The sequence below is a fragment of the Mustelus asterias genome, chromosome 28 (genome assembly GCF_964213995.1).
Source record: "Mustelus asterias chromosome 28, sMusAst1.hap1.1, whole genome shotgun sequence".
In the NCBI taxonomy this organism is placed as follows: Eukaryota; Metazoa; Chordata; class Chondrichthyes; order Carcharhiniformes; family Triakidae; genus Mustelus; species Mustelus asterias.
Window position 1 is genome coordinate 27,738,848 of NC_135828.1, and position 18,554 is coordinate 27,757,401.

The window sequence follows — 18,554 nt, forward strand, 5'->3', positions numbered from 1 at the left end:
GTCTGGAGACAATACACATCTTTTTAGCCTGTCTTGATGCTCTCTCCACTCCCATTGTTTTGTTTCTTAAAGACTGGATTAGTTGTAAGTATTCGCATTCCAACCATTATTCATGTAAATTGAGTCTGTGTCTTATAAGTTCTGTTTGTGAACAGAATTCCCACTCACCTGAAGAAGGGGCTCAGAGCCTCGAAAGCTTGTGTGGCTTTTGCTACCAAATAAACCTGTTGGACTTTAACCTGGTGTTGTTAAACTTCTTACTGTGTTTACCCCAGTCCAACGCCGGCATCTCCACATCATTACAGGGATAGGGCAGGGGGTGAGCCTGGTTAAGATGCTCTGTCAGAGAGCCGGTGCAGACTCGATGGGCCAGATGGCCTCTTTCTGCACTGTAGGGATTCTATAAAATGCAGGCATGTCGTGTGGTTCCACTTTTTTGGACAAGATTAAATAGTTTATTATGGTTAATATTATATAGACCCTCTAGTACTAAAAGAAGCAAATTATATAAGATCCTGTATATCATTGAAGCCATAGAATCCCTATAGTGCAGAAAGAGGCCATTCGGCCCATCGAGTCTTCACCGACCACAATTCCACCCAGGCCCTATTCCCATAACCACGCATATTTACCCTGCTGATCCCCCTGACACTAGGGTCAATTTAGCATGGCCAATCAACCTAACCTGCACATCTTTGGACTGTGGGAGGAAACCAGAGCACCCGGAGGAAACTCACGCAGACACATGGAGAATGCAAACTCCACACAGACAGTGACCCGAGGCCGGAATTGAACCCAGGTCCCTGGCACTGTGAGGCAGCAGTGCTGCCACTGTGCCGCCCCATATGTTAATAGGATGTTCCTCTTCTGGGAAAGACAAGAATTAGGGGCCACACTTTAAGAATAAGAGGTCTTCCTTTTACGAAGGAGGTGAGGAGAATTTTTCGAGTGTGAATTCTCTTTCCAAGACCACAGTGGAGCCTGGGTCATTCAATATGTTTAAGCCTGAGTTAGATTCTTGATTGATGAGAGAGCCAAAGGTTATGGGGATAGACAGGAAAGTAGAGTTGAACCTACAGGCAGGTTAGCCATGATGTTACCAAATGGCAGAGCAGGCTCAAGGAGCTGAATGGCCACCTCGTCCTGATTCATGTGTTCATATAACCTCTCAATCTGAGTATTGTCTCGTTTGAGTTAGCCTTGCATTTCTATGCCACATAATTAATTGGGATTCTTATTACTATTAATATTTATTTTAATTTTTCTCTGCAGAATTTTGGGAAAACAAATAGTGGCTCCTGTTGATGAAGCCTATTGTTGGTATCCTGGTCCGGAGCGTGTTACTGCTCCATTGTCAATTTGCTGCTCAGATGCTGAGGCAGATATGAATGAGTAAGTATCAGCTAGGAATAACAGTTAAAGTTAAAGTTTATTTATTAATCACAAGTAAGGCTTACATTAACACTGCAGTGAAGTTACTGTGAAATCCCCCTAGTCGCCACACTCCGGCACCTGTTCGGGACAATGCACCTAACCAGCATGTCTTTCAGACTGTGGGAGGAAACTGGAGCACCCGGAGGAAACCCACGCAGACACAGGGAGAGCGTGCAGACTCCACACAGACAGTGACCCAAGCCAGGAATCGAACCCGGATCCCTGGCGCTGTGAGGCAGCAGTGCTAACCACTGTGCCATCTTGCTGCCCACAGAATCTAAGATTTGGGGCGAGTGTGGCCAGAAAATCCCGCCCTTCATGTCTTCATCACAATACACTTTCCTACTTATCGTTGTGTCACCTGGAAAACCATGCCTTCGCTCCCTTCATCCAAGTCATTGATGTCGGTCATAAAAAGTTGAGGCCCCAGAACAAACCACTGTGGGACTCCACTCATCACACACTACTCCCATTTATGCACATTCTCTGTTTTTTAGCCAGCCTGCCAATCTTTTATCCACATTGCTATGTTACCCCTACAGCATGAGCTTTTGTTTTCCGTAATTTGTTCTTGGGATGGCAGACTTCAGTTACATAGATAGGTTGGAAAAGCTGGGGCAGTTCTTCTTTGCGAAGAGAAGGTTGAAAGAAGATTTGATTGAGGTATTCAAGATGATAGGGGTCCACATGGAGTTGATAGAGTAGAACTAGCACAGAGGATAGTGGGGAGAGCCGGCACAGGGGCCAGTGGGGTAGAGTCAGCACAGAGGCCAATAGGGGTAGAGTCAGCACAGAGGCCAATAGGGGTAGAGTCGGCACAGGGGCCAATAGGGGTAGAGTCGGCACAGAGGCCAATAGGGGTAGAGTCAGCACAGAGGCCAATAGGGGTAGAGTCAGCACAGAGGCCAATAAGGGTAGAGTCAGCACAGAGGCCAATAGGGGTAGAGTCTGCACAGGGGCCAATAGGAGAGAGCCGGCACAGGGGCCAATAGGGGTAGAGTCTGCACAGGGGCCAATAGGAGAGAGCCGGCACAGGGGCCAATAGGAGAGAGCCGGCACAGGGGCCAATAGGAGAGAGTCGGCACAGGGGCCAATAGGGGTAGAGTCGGCACAGAGGCCAATAGGGGTAGAGTCAGCACAGAGGCCAATAGGGGTAGAGTCGGCACAGAGGCCAATAGGGGTAGAGTCAGCACAGAGGCCATTAGGGGTAGAGTCGGCACAGAGGCCAATAGGGGTAGAGTCGGCACAGAGGCCAATAGGGGTAGAGTCAGCACAGAGGCCAATAGGGGTAGAGTCTGCACAGGGGCCAATAGGAGAGAGCCGGCACAGGGGCCAAAAGGAGAGAGCCGGCACAGGGGCCAATAGGAGAGAGCCGGCACAGGGGCCAATAGGAGAGAGCCGGCACAGGGGCCAATAGGAGAGAGCCGGCTAGTAGGTGAGAGTCAGCATGGGACCGAATGTGGGAAACCCAGCACAATATATTAAGTAGATGAAAGATGCCACTAATGGAAAGTTATGGTTGTAAAGAAAGTCTTGAGATATTGGGATATTTCTTACTTTAACAGAGAAGTTAAAGGCAAATCTAGTGGAAGGTAAATGGTGACAGATTGTATTGACTGGTAGCAATATGGTGGAGACTGATTATTACCTTAAGAAAAATTTTATGTTTACCACAAATGGCTGTTCTTTTTATAATAAACTAACTGTTTGTTACAAGTCAGACATCACAAACCAAGCAGGTGGTCACATCATCACTCACCCATGTCAACTTTTAGCACAATTCACCTTTACAAAAACATTCAAAAGAAGTGAAACTAAGACTGAATGGAGAATTGCAATCATGTTAAGCAGTAAAGCCAGCATTTCCAAACTTAAAAGACCATAAAACAAATATTCACGTTATCAATAGAAAACAATGTAAAATCTTTCCAATTGTAAAATCATTTTTGAAGTCACAAACCGTGAGATGACTCGGAGTGGAACTGGATACGTACTTTAACAAAAGGGGAAAATGGCAGGATAGAGTCGTAGTGGTTTACAGCATGGAAACAGGCCCTTCGGCCCAACTTGTCCATGCCGCCCCTTTCTTGAACCCCTAAGCTAGTCCTAATTTCCCATGTTTGGCCCATATCCCTCTATACCCATCGTACCCATGTAACTGTCTAAATGCTTTTTAAAAGACAAGATCGTACCCGCCTCTACTACTACCTCTGGCAGCTTGTTCCAGACACTCACCACCCTGTGTGTGAAAAAATTGCCCCTCTGGACCCTTTTGTGTCTCTCCCCTCTCACCTTAAACCTATGCCCTCTAGTTTTAGACTTCCCTATCTTTGGGAAAAGATATTGACTATCTGGCTGATCTATGCCCCTCATTATTTTATAGACCTCTATAAGATTACCCCTCAGCCTCCTATGCTCCAGAGAAAAAAGTCCCAGTCTATCCAGCCTCTCTTTATAATAGTTGAGTTAGAGTAATCTGCTCCAACCACATGAATGTTGGCCGAATAACTGCTACAGACCAAAAGGCTCTCATATCCAGCCTAATATGTAATTAATCAGTTGATTAAGATTTTTCTGTTCCCAAATGAATCCTCATAGTTAGCACAGGAACACAAGAGAGTTGTGGTGAATCACTATGGTGACGCTCTAGAAACAGCTAAATCCTGTCTTCACCAACAGTCACATATCCAGACAAGGACACCAAATTGTTCGGAGGAACAAAAGCTTTGGTTTACTCTTCTGCTTCCCCAGCTTTGGGTAGTACAGGCTAATTGCAACAACTCCAGAACCACCCTATTCGCAGTCAGCACAAGCCATGGATCGACCCTAGAAGCTTCCCAGTAACTCAGCTGCATGCTGCCTTTACCAGATTGTTGAGGATCGGAACAAGTAATGTTCCACTCATTACACAACTCCCCTTTATTTTAGCTGCTTTTATTTTTGAACGGCATGGAATTATCTTTTCTTTCTTTTAGACTCTGTGTTCTTGGCAAGAAAGTGACCATCTCGGGGCCTCCTCAGAGCAATGAAGGAGACTTTATGCAGAAGATTGCCACTTTTCCCGATGAAGAAGATGGCGAGTCAGATAATGGTGTGATTGTTGCAGAAGGCGTTGTTGAAGAATACTTGGCGTTTCATCACAAAGACCTGTTAGTACCAAGGAAACTGTTCCTATTTAACAACCAGTTTCATGAATTGGCACCAGCATAATCATTTCAGTTCAGTGTCTTCCACTAAAGTTTAGGCCCTGTCCACAGCACTGGTCATTAACACTGTTCGATGACTATCAGTGCTCACTCTCCCAACTCTTCAACAACAAACTCAGCTTGTGTTTAATGGAATAAAACATCCCAAGGTGCTTCACAAGAGTGTAATCAGGCGAAAAGGTTCACAAGGCCAGTAAAGACGATATTAGGAGAGGTAATCAAATGCTTGAATAAAGAGTAGGTTTTAAGTGTTTGAAAGGAGGAGAAAGGTTTAGCAAGGGAGTTCTAGAGCTTAAAGGCCTCAGTAATTGAAGGGTCAGCTGCTGATGATAAGGTGAAGGAAGTGGCGGACGCACTCGAGGCCAGACTTGCAGAAGCACAAAGTTCTAATGCTGGATGTGATTAAAGAGATAGGGAGGGTAGAAGCTATAAGGAATTTGAACACGATGGTGTTCAAATTTTGATTTTAAAAATGAAGCTTTGCTGGTTCAGGCCTAGGAGCCAGTACAGGTTGGTGAGTTTAGGAGTAGTGGGTAAATGGCATAAGTAAATAGATGGGCAGTGAATTTGAATGAACTCAAGTGTGTGGAGGATGGTTAAACAGAGAAAGTTCACCCTTCTCACCCCATTGTGTCCACCAGCCAAGGAAGAGCTAACCACCCTAATTCCATTTCCAGCTCTTGCTGTGTAGGTTACAGTGAATAAAGTGCATATCCAAATCCTTTTTAAATGTGATAAGGGTTTGTGCTGCCATCACCCTTTCAGGAAGTGAGTTCGAGACTCTCAGCACTCTCTTGGGTTTTTCATTAATTCTTAGGATGTGGGCATCATTGGCCAGGCTAGTATTTATTTCCCATCCCGAATTGCCCTTGAGAAGGTGGTAGTGAGCCGCATTTTTGAAACTGCTGTCTATGTGATGTAGTTACACCCACAGTGCTGTTAGTGAGTTCCGGGATTTTGTCCCAGTGACAGTGAAGGAATGGTGATATATTTCCACGTCAGGATGGTGTGTGGCTTGGAGGGGAACATACAAGTGGGTGGTGTCCCAGGTATCTGCTGTACTTGCCCTTCTAGAAGGTAGCAGTGTGGAGGCTCTGTCTGAGGAGTGCATCTTGTGGATGGTACACACTGCTGCTACTGTGCATCGGTGGGAGTGGGAGAGTTTCCGAATGGGTTGCCAAGCAAGCAGACTACTTTGCCCTGGATAGTGTCAAGCTTTTGAGCGTCGTTGAAGCTGCAGTCACCGAAGCAAATGGAAATTATCCTGTCACACTCTTAATGTGTGCCTTCTAGATGTTGGGCAGGTTTTGGGGAGTCAGGAGTTGAGTTACTCACTACAGGATTCCTAGCTTCCTATCTGTCCTGGAGCTACAGTATTTATATGGCTAATCCAGTTAAGTTTCTGGTCAATGGTAATCTGTCAGGATGTTGAATTTGGTGATCCCAGTAATGGTAATGTCACTGATTGTCATGGGGCGATGATTAGATTCCCTCTAGTTGGAGATGGTCATAGTCTGACATTTGTGTGGCGCGAATGTCACTTGCCACTTGTTTGCTGAACAATGTGCAATCATCAGCGAACATGCCAACTTCTGACCCTATGATGGAAGGAAAGTTGGTGAAACAGCTGAATATGGTTGGGTCCAGGACATTACCCTGAGGAACTCCTGCAGTGATGTCTTGGAAATGAGAAGGTTGACCTCCCAAAAACCACAACCATCTTCCTTTGTGCTAGGTATGACTCCAACCAGCAGAGAGTTTTCCCCTGATTCCCATTGACTCTAGCTTTGCTGGGGCTCTTTGATGCCATGCTTGGTCAAATGCTGCCTTGATCTCAAGGGCAGTCACTCTCAGCTCACCTCTGGAATTCAGCTCTTTAGTCCATGTTTGAACCAAGGCTGTAATGATGTCAGGAACTGAGTGACCCTGGCGAAACCCAAACTGAGCATCAATGAGCAGTTTATTGCTGAGTAAGTGCTGCTTGATAGCACTGTTGATCACCCCCTACTATGATTTTACTAATGATCCAGAGTAAACTGATGAGGTGGTAATTGGCCGGGTTGCATTTGTCCTGCTTTTTGTATACAGGACATACCTGTGCAATTTTCCACACTGCCGGGTAGCTTTGCCGATTGCATGCTGCTGTTTGGCACACAAGTAATCTTGAGCAGAGCTACACAAGGTTGACATCTTATTTTTATGTATTCCTGGTGCTACTCCTTACACCCCCACTGATCGCCCTCTAGGCCCCACCCCCAGGCCCCACCCCCTTGGCACTGCCCGATGCCCAATGGGCAGAGCCAAGGTGAACCCTGGTCATTGGCACTTTGCCCCTTGGGCACTGCTGGGGACACAGGCTGGCATTGCCAGGGTGCCACCACCCCCACCATCCAACCTCCTGGGAGGCCCGAATGCCCCCCCTTCACTCCAGCGGGGTCGGGCCGCTAGTTCCCTGAAAGTGGGGAGCTAGTGTAATCCCTGCTGGAGTGTTTCACTGGCGGGTTGGGGGAGGCTAGCGGGCCCGGAGACTTCAGTCCCGGGCCCACTAATTACATTCAAATAATATTTCAATTGCCCCCTGTATGTATAATGCAGCTCCGCACAAGAAATCCAGCACTGGGAGATGCACTCTGGGCCAGACGCCCAGCACGGATCCTGTGGATTGGGCGCTGCTTAAATCCCTCGGCCCGCTGCGCTGATTTTTTAGCGTGGCGGATGGGAGAATCACTCCCAGTATGTCCGGGGTGCGTGGGCTCCTTGATTACGCTGGCTGCTTTTCCAGGGCAGCGGGAAGTGTAGATGGAATCAATGGATGGGAGGCTCATTTGCGGGACAGACTGGGCTACATTCAACCCATTGTAGTTTCTTGCGGTCTTGGACAGAGCAGGAACTATACCAAGCTGTGATACATCCAGAAATAATGCTTTCTTTGGTGCATCTGTAAAAGTTGGTGAGAGTCATAGTGGACATGCTGAATTTCCTTAGCCTCCTGAGAAAGTAGGGGCATTGATGGGCTTTCTTAACTATAGCATCTGGTTGGGGGGACCACGACAGGTTGCTGGTGATCTGGACACCAAGAAACTTGAAACTCTTGCCTATTTCCATTTCATCCCGGTTGATCTATCACAGGGGCATGTCCTCCACTGCGCTCCTGTAGTCGATGATTGTCTCCTTCATTTTACTGACATTAAGGTAGAGATTATTGTCATTCCACCGATTCACCAATATCTGGAGAGAGTGCTCACTAATGACATTGTAATGTATTAAAATGAGCTTTCTTCGGTTCCATGACATGTCTCAGGCCACTCCACCGGTGAGGGGCCGGTAAGACCAAACTCGGAAACTTACTGGTGCGAATCACACTCTCTGGATTTTGAGCCCCCAATGCCATTCCCACTGACAGAGAGTGCTGCCTCAAAATCACTCCCATTGACTTGTTGATAAATTGTAACTCAGCTATGTGTGTGTTCTTCTATTGTGATCCTAGCCAGTGAATGTTGGACAGGTTATCCATCTCTTAAAGGCATTGCAAATGAGCCTTGTCTGTTCACATTCAACATCCACTACCTTAGGGTACCAAAATAGGCTTGAAGAGCTGGGACTTTACATTTTATAGAGATGTGTAAACTTTGAGGTGATTTGATTGAAGTTTCTAAGATGATGACGGGTATAGATTGTATTTGCATGAACCAATTGTATCAACTAAATAGGTTAGGGAAGGACGGCTGTTATATATATGTTGTGGGCGGTGCAGACTTGATGGGCCGAATGGCCTGTTTCTGCACTGTAGGGTTTCTATGATTTCTATGATATGACCAGAAGTAGGTTTCATGCCATGAGTGGTTGTTTTCCCTGAGAATAGTAGACCAGTGGACCAGGCTGCTGGCTCAAGTTGATGCAGATTCGCTAGATTTCTTTAAGCAAGAGCTGAACCCATTTCTAGCTGGGACAGAGATCATAGAATCCCTACAGTGCAAAAGGAGGCCATTCGGCCCATCGAGTCTGCACCGACCACAATCCTACCCATGCCCTATTCCCATAACCCCACATATTTACCCTGCTAAGCCCCCTGACATTAGGGTCAATTTAGCATCACCAATCAACCTAGCCTGCACATCTTTGGAGTGTGGGAGGAAACCGGAGCATCCGGAGAAACCCACGCAGATACAGGGAGAATATGCAAATTCCACACAGTTACCCGAGGCCGGAATTGAACCCAGGTCCCTGGTGCTATGGGGTAGAGGTGCTAACCACTGCGCCGTCCCTTGTACTAGGTGCTGGCAGCTGTACTCGTGGCCAGAATGGTCTCCTGGACTAGTTGTGATCGCTTAAAAGGTCAGAAGGAAACTTTTCACTTGTTTATCTGCCTGACTGACCTGGGGTTTTTTAAAATCTGGTTTCTCATCTCTGCCAGAAGATGACATGGTCATTGGATAGGTATCTAAAGGGAGGATCAGATATGATTTTGCCTACCCCTTTGACCTCCACCACTCCTAATCTCACTTATCTCAGTAATCCAGGCAGTAAAGGGAATTGTTGTGCCCTTCGGAGATTTGTTTTTTTAGCCCAGTAAGAAATCTGACCCAGGGATCACTGGTATTGCTTCTAACTTTGCTCACTCACTCTAACACTGAATATAAGCAAGTGTGGTGGGGCTAAGTGGCCTGCCTGAATGTTATTTTCTATGATCCAATTGAGTTTAACAAATGCACTGGGGGCGGGGGTTGGGGGGGGGGGTTGGTGACAGGTATGATCGGGAGATATCAATGGCATTTATTGTGGAACCGTGTCTTGCTGTTGTTTCAAACCTCTGGTGGTTTCTGGATGTAGAGATCAGGACAAGTGAATGTGTTCTCCTTTGCATTTTAATTTACTTCACTTGTTTGTGCCTTGTATCCACACAGGGAAGATGATATCTGTGAGAAGAAGTTGAGTCTTGCCTTGCAATACGAAAACAGACTGGGGCTGCCTCCAGTTTCTCCAAGTCACTGCAGAAGGAATACAATTGTGGCAGAGCTCTTTGATGAGGTGTGGCTCGAGGTCCTGGGCTGTATGGAGGAGCTGATCCGGAAGCACTGGGAAGAGCATGTTTCAGGTACAAAGACAACTGAACTTGAGGTATAACGATTTTGCAAATTGTTTCCGTACGAAACACATTTTCAGTTTCAAAGCTCTGAACTGTGACACATGCGCTACTCTGTGAAGATAAATGCTAATTCTGGAGATTACTGCTTTTCAAATCACTTTGTTTAAATGTTTAAAGGAACTTGTCAGTCAAGGAGCTGCTGAGTGAGTTCTAAGCGTCGTCAATCAGAGGGCCTCAGATTCAGTATCTGCTGTCTACTTAGTTGACTGATCTGAGCTATTTCAATAGATGGATTTAGGATGGTATTTTTGGGCTGGGAGGGGAATTAATCAAGAAGTATTCCTGCTTCTGCGTAATCAAGTGTCGTTGCTGAAAAATATTTGTGTGTGTGTTACAATTACACCCTTGTGAATGAATAATAGACGGGTATGGGTAGCAAGGTGGCACAGTGGTTAGCGCTGCTGCCTCACAGTGCAAGGGACCTGGGTCTAACTCTAACGGCCTTCGCGACACACGACAGCGCAGAGTCGCTGAGCAGAAACTGATAGCCAAGTTCCGCACACACGAGGACGGCCTCAACCGGGATATTGGGTTCATGTCACACTATTTGTAACTCCCACAGTTGCGTGGACCTGCAGAGTTTCACTGGCTGTCTTGTCTGGAGACAATACACATCTTTTTAGCCTGTCTTGATGCTCTCTCCACTCACATTGTTTTGTTTCTTAAAGACTTGATTAGTTGTAAGTATTCGCATTCCAACCATTATTCATGTAAATTGAGTCTGTGTCTTTATAAGCTCTGTTTGTGAACAGAATTCCCACTCACCTGAAGAAGGGGCTAAGAGCTCCGAAAGCTTGTGTGGCTTTTGCTACCAAATAAACCTGTTGGACTTTAACCTAGTGTTGTTAAACTTCTTACTGTGTTTACCCCAGTCCAACGCCGGCATCTCCACATCTAACTCCAGTCTCAGGTGAGTATCTGTGTGGAGTTTGCACATTCTCCCATGTCTGCTTGGGTTTCCTCCAGTTTCTTCCCACAGTCCAAAGATGTGCAGGTTAGGTTGATTGGCCATGCTAAATTGTCCCCTAGTGTCAGGGAGATTAGCAAGGTAAATATATAGGGTTACGGGGATAGGGCTCGGTGTGATTGTTGTCTGAGCAGGCCCGCTGGGCCAAATGACCTCCTTCTACTGTAGTAATTCTATGATTCTATTCTAAGTAGGTTCCGGTGTGTAGGGCACTGGCAACAGTTCTGGGGAAAGTGGAGGCTGTAATGTTGGCACTGTCTATACCTGAACCGTGCTCGGACCAGTGTTCTTGTGAGCCCTGTAATGAGGGAAGTAGAAAGTGTTTAAGTTAAACAGGGGGGCTGAGTGATCAAATTTGCGTAGATGTAGCTATTCAAGGGGTAGAGTCAAGGCAGGAGAGCAAAATAGTGATGTAAGAAATGAGAATCAGAGAATGGCAAGAAGGGACAGAGGAAAAACCTAAGAATACAGTCAAGACTTGATGTTACAAAGATCACAAAAAGACAGAATTAAAGGCTGTGTATCTGAATGCACATAGTATTCATAACAAAGTAAAATAATTGATAACCCACATTGAATTAAATAAATATGATCTGATAGCCATTATAAAGATAGAGCTTCAGGATGACAAGAATTGGGTACTGAATATTGAGGGGTATATGACAAAGAACAAAGAAAATTACAGCACAGGATCAGGCCCTTCGGCCCTCCGGCCCTCTAAGCCTGTACCAACCATGCTGCCCGACTTAACTAAAAACCCCTATCCTTCCGGGGACCATATCCCTCTATTCCCATCCTATTCATGTACTTGTCAATACGCCCCTTAAAAGTCACTACCGTATCCGCTTCCGCTACCTCCCCCGGCAACAAGTTCCAGGCACCCACTACTCTCCGTGTAAAAAATCTGCCTCGTACATCTCTTTTAAACCTTGCCCCTCGCACCTTAAACCTATGCCCCCTAGTAATTGACACTTCCACCCTGGGAAAAAGCTTCTGACTATCCACTCTGTCCATGCCTCTCATAATCTTGTAGACTTCTATCAGATCGCCCCTCAATCTCCGTCGTTCCAGTGAGAACAAACCAAGTTTCTTCAAACTCTCCTCATAGCTAATGCCCTCCATACCAGGCAACATGCTGGTAAATGACATTCAAGAAGAATAGGAAGCTGGGTAAAGATGGAGGGGAGCACCGTTAATCAAGGGTGGCATTGGTGCAATTGTTAGAGATAGCGTTAATTCAGGAGATCAGGATACAGAACTGGTTTTGGTGGAAATGAGAGATAATGGGGAAAGAAGTCACTAGTGGGAGTGGTTTACAGTAACTACAATGTCAAACAACACATACAAAATTAAATATTGGGTGCTTGTGAGAAAGGAATGGCAATAATCATGGTGATTCTAATCTACATTTGAATTGGAAAAATCAGATTGGTAGAAGTAGCCTGGGTAAGAAGTTCATAGAATGCTTTTGAGATAGTTTCTTAGAGCAACCAGAGAGCAGGTGATATTAGACTTGGTTTAGTGTAATGTGACAGGATTAATTCATGGCCTCAGTGTTAAGGCATCTCTAGGCAGCTGCAACCACACTACATAAGGGAGAAGAGTGGGTCTAAGACTTGTATTTTAAACTTAAAGGAGGGCAACTATGTAGGCATGAAAGCTGAGCTAGCTGAAGTGAACTGGGATATTGTCTCAAGGTGAGCCTCTGGCTGTTAAGCAACAGCTTAGTTTTTCTTTAAAGCCTGTAATTGCTTTTACATCATCAAACTTCAAATACAATTCAGGCACAGTTTAAAGTGAAACAAAAACCTAGCATGAAGTGAAACTAAAGTTTTAACCCTTTCCTGGGACACAAATACAAAAACTCAAATTAAACTTAAACTAATATGTTATTTCTAATACCCACGATACAGATTAAAACAAACACCCCAATATCTAGGGTCAAGTCTTCTACATTCTCAGTATGTGGCTGCTGGGGTCATGGACATATTGGCACCATAAACAGAACTGAAGTTTAAAGCATTCCTCTCACAAGACACACACAAAAAATCTTAAAGGCACATTATCGTCACAATATAAATGCTTTGGAGGTGGTTCTGGAGGGACGGGATTTGTTAGATTGATAACTGGAATGAGCAGGTTGTCTTATGAGAAAGGTTGGACAGATTGTACTTGTTTTCACTGGAGCTTCGAAGAGTGAGGGGTGACTTGATTGAAGTATATAAAATCCAGAACAGTCTTGACGTTGTGGAGTTTGAAACGATGCTTTCTTCTTATGGGTGAGTCCAGAACCAGAGAATGGCTGTCCCCCAAGCTTTTGTTTAGTTGGAAAAAGCATGATGCGTGAACATGTTCTTTCTGTCTGCCAAGGACAGACCTTGTGTGGGGGTATATCCCATAGGAAACCTACAGTGCAAAAGGAGGCCATTCAGCCCATCAAGCCTGTACCAACTCTGAAAGAGCATCTTATTCAGGCCCCCACCCTATCCCCATAACCTCACGCACTTCCCATAGCCAATCCACCTAAGCTGCAGATCTTTGGATTGTGGAAGAAAGGCCTATGGCTTCATTGAATGGTACATTGGAGGATAGTTTAGTGTGATAGCATGGCAGAGCACGATGCTCAGTGGTTGACCTTGGGTTCGCGAGCTGAGAGCAGTGGTAGAGCATGGCTCCTAGAGCGCAGAGTGGTGGTTGAACACAAGTCCAAACTTGCGTTCTGCAGTGGTGGAGCACAAGCCGAAGTTTGCTTTGCAGCAGGTTGTCATTGACCTCCCTTGTCCATAGTGTGCTTTGAATACACAAATAAATTATTTTAACCTGCTGAGTGATTGCAGAGCCTCGCAATTAGTACAACTGGCCGTGTCGATACTTCTGCATGGCTGGTCCAAGTTGAAGTTTACAACAAACTCCTGCCTTTTTTCAAGTCAGCTAGTACGCGAAGAACTTGACGTTGACTCTTCCTCAATTCTCTGTTGAGTTGCCAATCAAGCTCCCTCCTTGGTTCAGTTCCCTCCCTATTTGGCTAAGCTAAACTTAGTAAATGGCGCAATAATGAAATCAATCCAACATTGTACATGTAAACCTCTCCAGAACCTTTAGCAATAGCAATCATAAATCAATAAAGCTTTATGAGGCAAAGATTGAGACAGACACGGTGATAAGTAAAACAAAGACTAAAGAACTGCAGTAATGAATTGGGATACAGGAGAAGAACGCAGGGCTGAAGGAGTGATTTGGGAAAGAGTGGTTCCATTTACTTACAAAATTACTGGAACAGGAAGGGACTGTACTGTTGGCCCAGGCTCTACCTGAATCAGACTGGGGCCAGGGTCCGAATAGAAAAGATAAAAGGGCAGTCACAAGGATTTTAAATAATAGGAGAGTGCTCCTTGAGTAAAATAATATAGTATAGAGTATAGATAATAGTTTGAATGGCATAGGATGAGTGGAAGGAGGGAATGGCATCAGAGAAGTGGCATGGGAAGAATGAAATAGCATATGAAGGGATGGCATGGGAAGATTGGAGGTGGTGGCATTGGAGGAGTGATATGGGAAGGATGGAATGGCTAGATTGGGATGGGGATGGCATGGGCAAGAGGGAGGTTACAGTAGGATATGGATAGGCTGGAGACCTGGGCAGATGGAATTTAATCCAGAAAAATGTGAAGCGATGCATTTTGGAAAGTCTAATGCAGGAGGGAAGTATACAGTAAATGGTAGAACCCTTAGAAGCACTAACATACAGAGGGATCGAGATGTTAAAGGTCGACAGTTCCCTGAAAGTGCAACACAAATGGATAAGATGGTCAAGAAGGTGTATGGCATGTTTACCTTCATTGGTTGGGGCATAGAGTATAAAAATTGGCAAATCATGTTGCAGCTGTATAGAACTTAGGCCATATTTGGAATACTGTGCCACACTACCAGAAGGATGTGGAGATTTTGGAGAGGGTACAGAAAAGAATGTTGCCTGTTTTGGAGGGTATTAGCTATGAGGAGCGATTGGACAAACTCGGTTTGTTTTCACTTGAACGTTGGAGGCTGAGGGGCAACTGATAGAAGTTTACAAAATTATGAGAGGCATGGATAGAATGGATAGACAGAGTCTTTTTCTCAGGGTAGAAATTGTAGAAGTTTCTGTAGGTATGTAAAGAGAAAAAGTGGCAAAAGTGAATGTAGGCCCCTTACAATCAGAAACAGAGAAAACAAATATGGCCGAGGAACTAAATTCATACTTTGCTTCTGTCTTCACAAAGGAAGACATAGATAATATACCAGAAGTTGTGAGAGAAGTAAGTTTTAGTGAGGAGCTGAAGGAAATCAGCATTAGTAGAGAAATGGCTTTGGGGAAATTCTTGGGATTGAAGGTGGATAAATCTACAGGACCTGATCATTTTCATCTCAGAGTACTTAAGGAACTGGCCCTGGAAATAGCAGATTCATTGGTGGTCATTTTCCAAAATTCTTTGGACTCTCACCTGGTTCCTACAGATTGGAGGATAGCTAATGTAAGCCTGCTATTCAAAAAGGGAGGTAGAGAGAAAACAGGGAACTATAGACCAGTGAGCCTAACGTCAGTACTGGGGAAGTTGCTAGAGTCTACTATCAAGGATTTCATTACTCCGCATTTGGAAAACAGTATGACAAAGTCAGCATGGATTTACACAGGGGAACTCATGCTTGACGAATCTATTGGAATTCTTTGAGGATGTAACTCATAGCTTTGACTGAGGTGGGTTATTTAGACTTTCAGAAGATTTTCGAGAAGGTCTCACAAAGCAGACTATTATGTAAACATAAAGCGCATGGGATTGTGGATAGTGTCTTGTGATGGGTAGATGCATGTGTCCTTTCAATGAAGAAAATACGTCATGGAGTTTGCTTTGTGAAAGCAAATAAAATTGAAAACCAGTTGCTCATACCAGATTTTCTTAATACAATAAGAAATAAAATCTTCAATTTGCTTCGGAATTTGGTTCATCCAGCAAAGCCTGGAACCAAAACTTATGATGAGTTGACAAAGGTCCTTGAAGAGCATGACTCTCCAAAGTTATTGATCATAGCAGAACGGTTCCACCGAATGAATCAAGTAGAAGGCGAAAGCATTTTAAGTTTGTGGCAACCTTAAAAAGACTAGCACAACATTTTGAGTTTGGTGAGTCATTAGAAGGTACTATTCACAGTTGTCTAGTTTGTGGTCTCCAAATGACGCTATCCAAAGATTACTTGCTGAGCATGCTTTGGCTTTAAAAATAGCAGTAGAAATAGCAGTGTCAATGTAACTGGCTGCTCAAGAGGCTTCACAATTTGGTGCAGGAATGAAGATCCACAAGTTAGGAACTGCCCATAAGAAGTCAAAGCAGCAACATGCATGTCACAGTAGTGTCAAAATAGGCCATTCAGCGAATGAATGCTGGAGTAAGGAGAGTCAGTGCAAGACTTGAGGCAAAATGGGTCACATTGCAAAAGCATATTGGGCTAGACCGGCTTCCCCTGAGAAGAATACTCCGAAGAAAAATCTGGTACCTTCAACAAGGAGAACAAGTTGCATTGTACAAAAATAATTTACAACATGGAAGAAAATAATTACAACTGTGAAGAATTGAATGTCCTGAAATATGATGAACAGTTTCAGCTGAACGTCGAACCCATACAAGATGAATCGCCTAGATTCTGGGTGATTCCGAAGTTAAGTGGACAACATATTATTAGGATCAGGGTTGATACTAATGTTGCTGTATCTTTTATTCCTGAGACTACGTAGCAGCAAAATTTGAAACATCTTCCTTTAAAATCATCTGATGTGATTTTGAGAACATGCACGGGAGAGATCATGCCGTTAAAAGGTTATATCATGGTCAATGTAGAGTTGAGTGGACAAACAGTTGAGTTGCATCTTCATGTGGTCCGTGGAATTTTCCAGCTCTATTTGGGAGATCATGGTTGGAGTAAGATACAGCTTAACTGGCATGCTGTCAACCTATTGTTTGATGTCAAAACAGACCTACAGCACCTTCTGCATAAATACAAGAGTGTATTTGACAATACGCTTGCCTCAATGAAGGGAGTTCAAGTGAAATTCAAGGTAAAGCCTAACTGTTAACCAAAAGTCTCAAAGCTAAGCAATGCCATGTGCAATTTGTCCCAATGTTAAAGAAAAATTAGTATGACTTGTTTACACTGATGTGTTAGAGCTGGTTATAGTGAGTTACTGGGCTTCCCCCATCATGCCTGTCATGAAACCAGATGATTCAGTTTGTATTTATGGTGATTTTAAAAAAGCCATAAATCCAGTGTTGTGTGCTGATCAATATCCGCTTTCTTTCATTGAAGATTTTTTTGCTGGGTTATGGGTTCAGCAAGATTGATTTTTCACAAATATATTTACAGATGCATGTCGCCACTAATTCACAACCATTGCGTATCACCTTTTACTCGTAAAGTTCTTTTTTGGTATAAAAGTTTTGTTATAGCCTTTTGGAGTAACATCTGCATCAGTCCTATTCCAAAGATTGATGGATCAGATTTTAAGTGGTCTCTCTGGTGTACAATGTTACCTGGATGATATTCTAATCACAGGACCCACTGAACAGAAGCATTTGAATAATTTAGAATCAACATTGGAATGTCTTCAAGCACATGGTCTGTGTATCAAGAAAGAAACGTTTGACTTTTTCCTGACATCAGTCCAGTGTATGGGTCACATGATTGATAGCCATAAAGCACCTAAAAAGATGGATGCATTCATCCAACGAATGTAATGCAGTTGAGGTCCTTTAGAGGATTAGCAAATTATTATGACAAATTTGTTCCTAACTTAGCTACATTATTGAACACTTGCACAATTTGCTTTGCGTGAAACACTCATGGAACTGGGCAACAGAATGTGAGAAAGCATCGAAGGATGTCAATGGTGCTTTACAGAAATCTGAAGTATTGGTTCATTTTAATCCAAAGCTACCATTACTGCTTGCTTGTGATGCTTCACCTTATGGAGTAGGGGCAGTCATTCCACATATTATGCATTTGGGAGAAAAATAGCTTTCGCTTCGCATACTCTGACTAATGCTGAACCTAACTATGTTCAGCTGGAAAAAGAAGCATTGAGTATAATCTTTAGCATGCAAAGGTTTCATCATTACTTGTATGATCATCATTTCACATTATTGACCATCGATCCTTAAATACCAATTTTGGGCTATTGATATGTATATCGTCGTTAGCTGCTAGTCGATTGCAAAGATGATCACTGAAATTATCTGCACATTCTTACGATATAAAATATCGTCAGTCCAAGTGCCATGCTAATGCTGATGCATTATTGTGCTTACCTTTACCTATTGATGAGATGCCACCAACCTAGTTTTGCTAATGTTCTTTATTTTTCACCAGTAGATCATTTGCCTGTGACAGCTTCTCAAGTTCAGAGACATACCAAAAATGATGCCGTGATGGGGAAGGTGATGGATATGGTACTGAAAGGAACAATAGCTGGAACGCATCGTCCGCATCCTGATTCAAAACCATATGTGTCAAGAAGGCTTGAGTTGACCGTCCAAGGTGGGTGTCTATTTTGGGGAATCAGAGTGATCATTCCTCCTAGCCTGCGTTGAAGAGTTCTTGAACAACTACATGAAAGGCATCCTGGTATAGTCCGAATGAAGGAATTAGCACATAATTATTTTTGGTGGCCAAGTCCGAATGCTCAGATTGAAGAAAAAGTGGGACAGTGTCAATCCTGTGCACGAATAAGAAATATGTCATTATTGTCTCCTTTACACTCTTAGAAGTGGCCTAA

The 18,554-nt window shown here is 44.1% G+C and overlaps 1 protein-coding gene across 1 annotated transcript in view; it reads left to right on the plus strand.

The window, feature by feature from the left end:
• The window catches only part of fam149b1 (family with sequence similarity 149 member B1), a 128,795-nt gene that overhangs the window by 22,978 nt on the left and 87,263 nt on the right, over positions 1–18,554 (plus strand). The window contains exons 5-7 of the mRNA XM_078199769.1: positions 1,273–1,392; positions 4,410–4,583; positions 9,545–9,735. Coding sequence (XP_078055895.1) covers positions 1,273–1,392; positions 4,410–4,583; positions 9,545–9,735 — 485 coding nt within the window. The remainder of the gene's footprint in view (positions 1–1,272; positions 1,393–4,409; positions 4,584–9,544; positions 9,736–18,554) is intronic.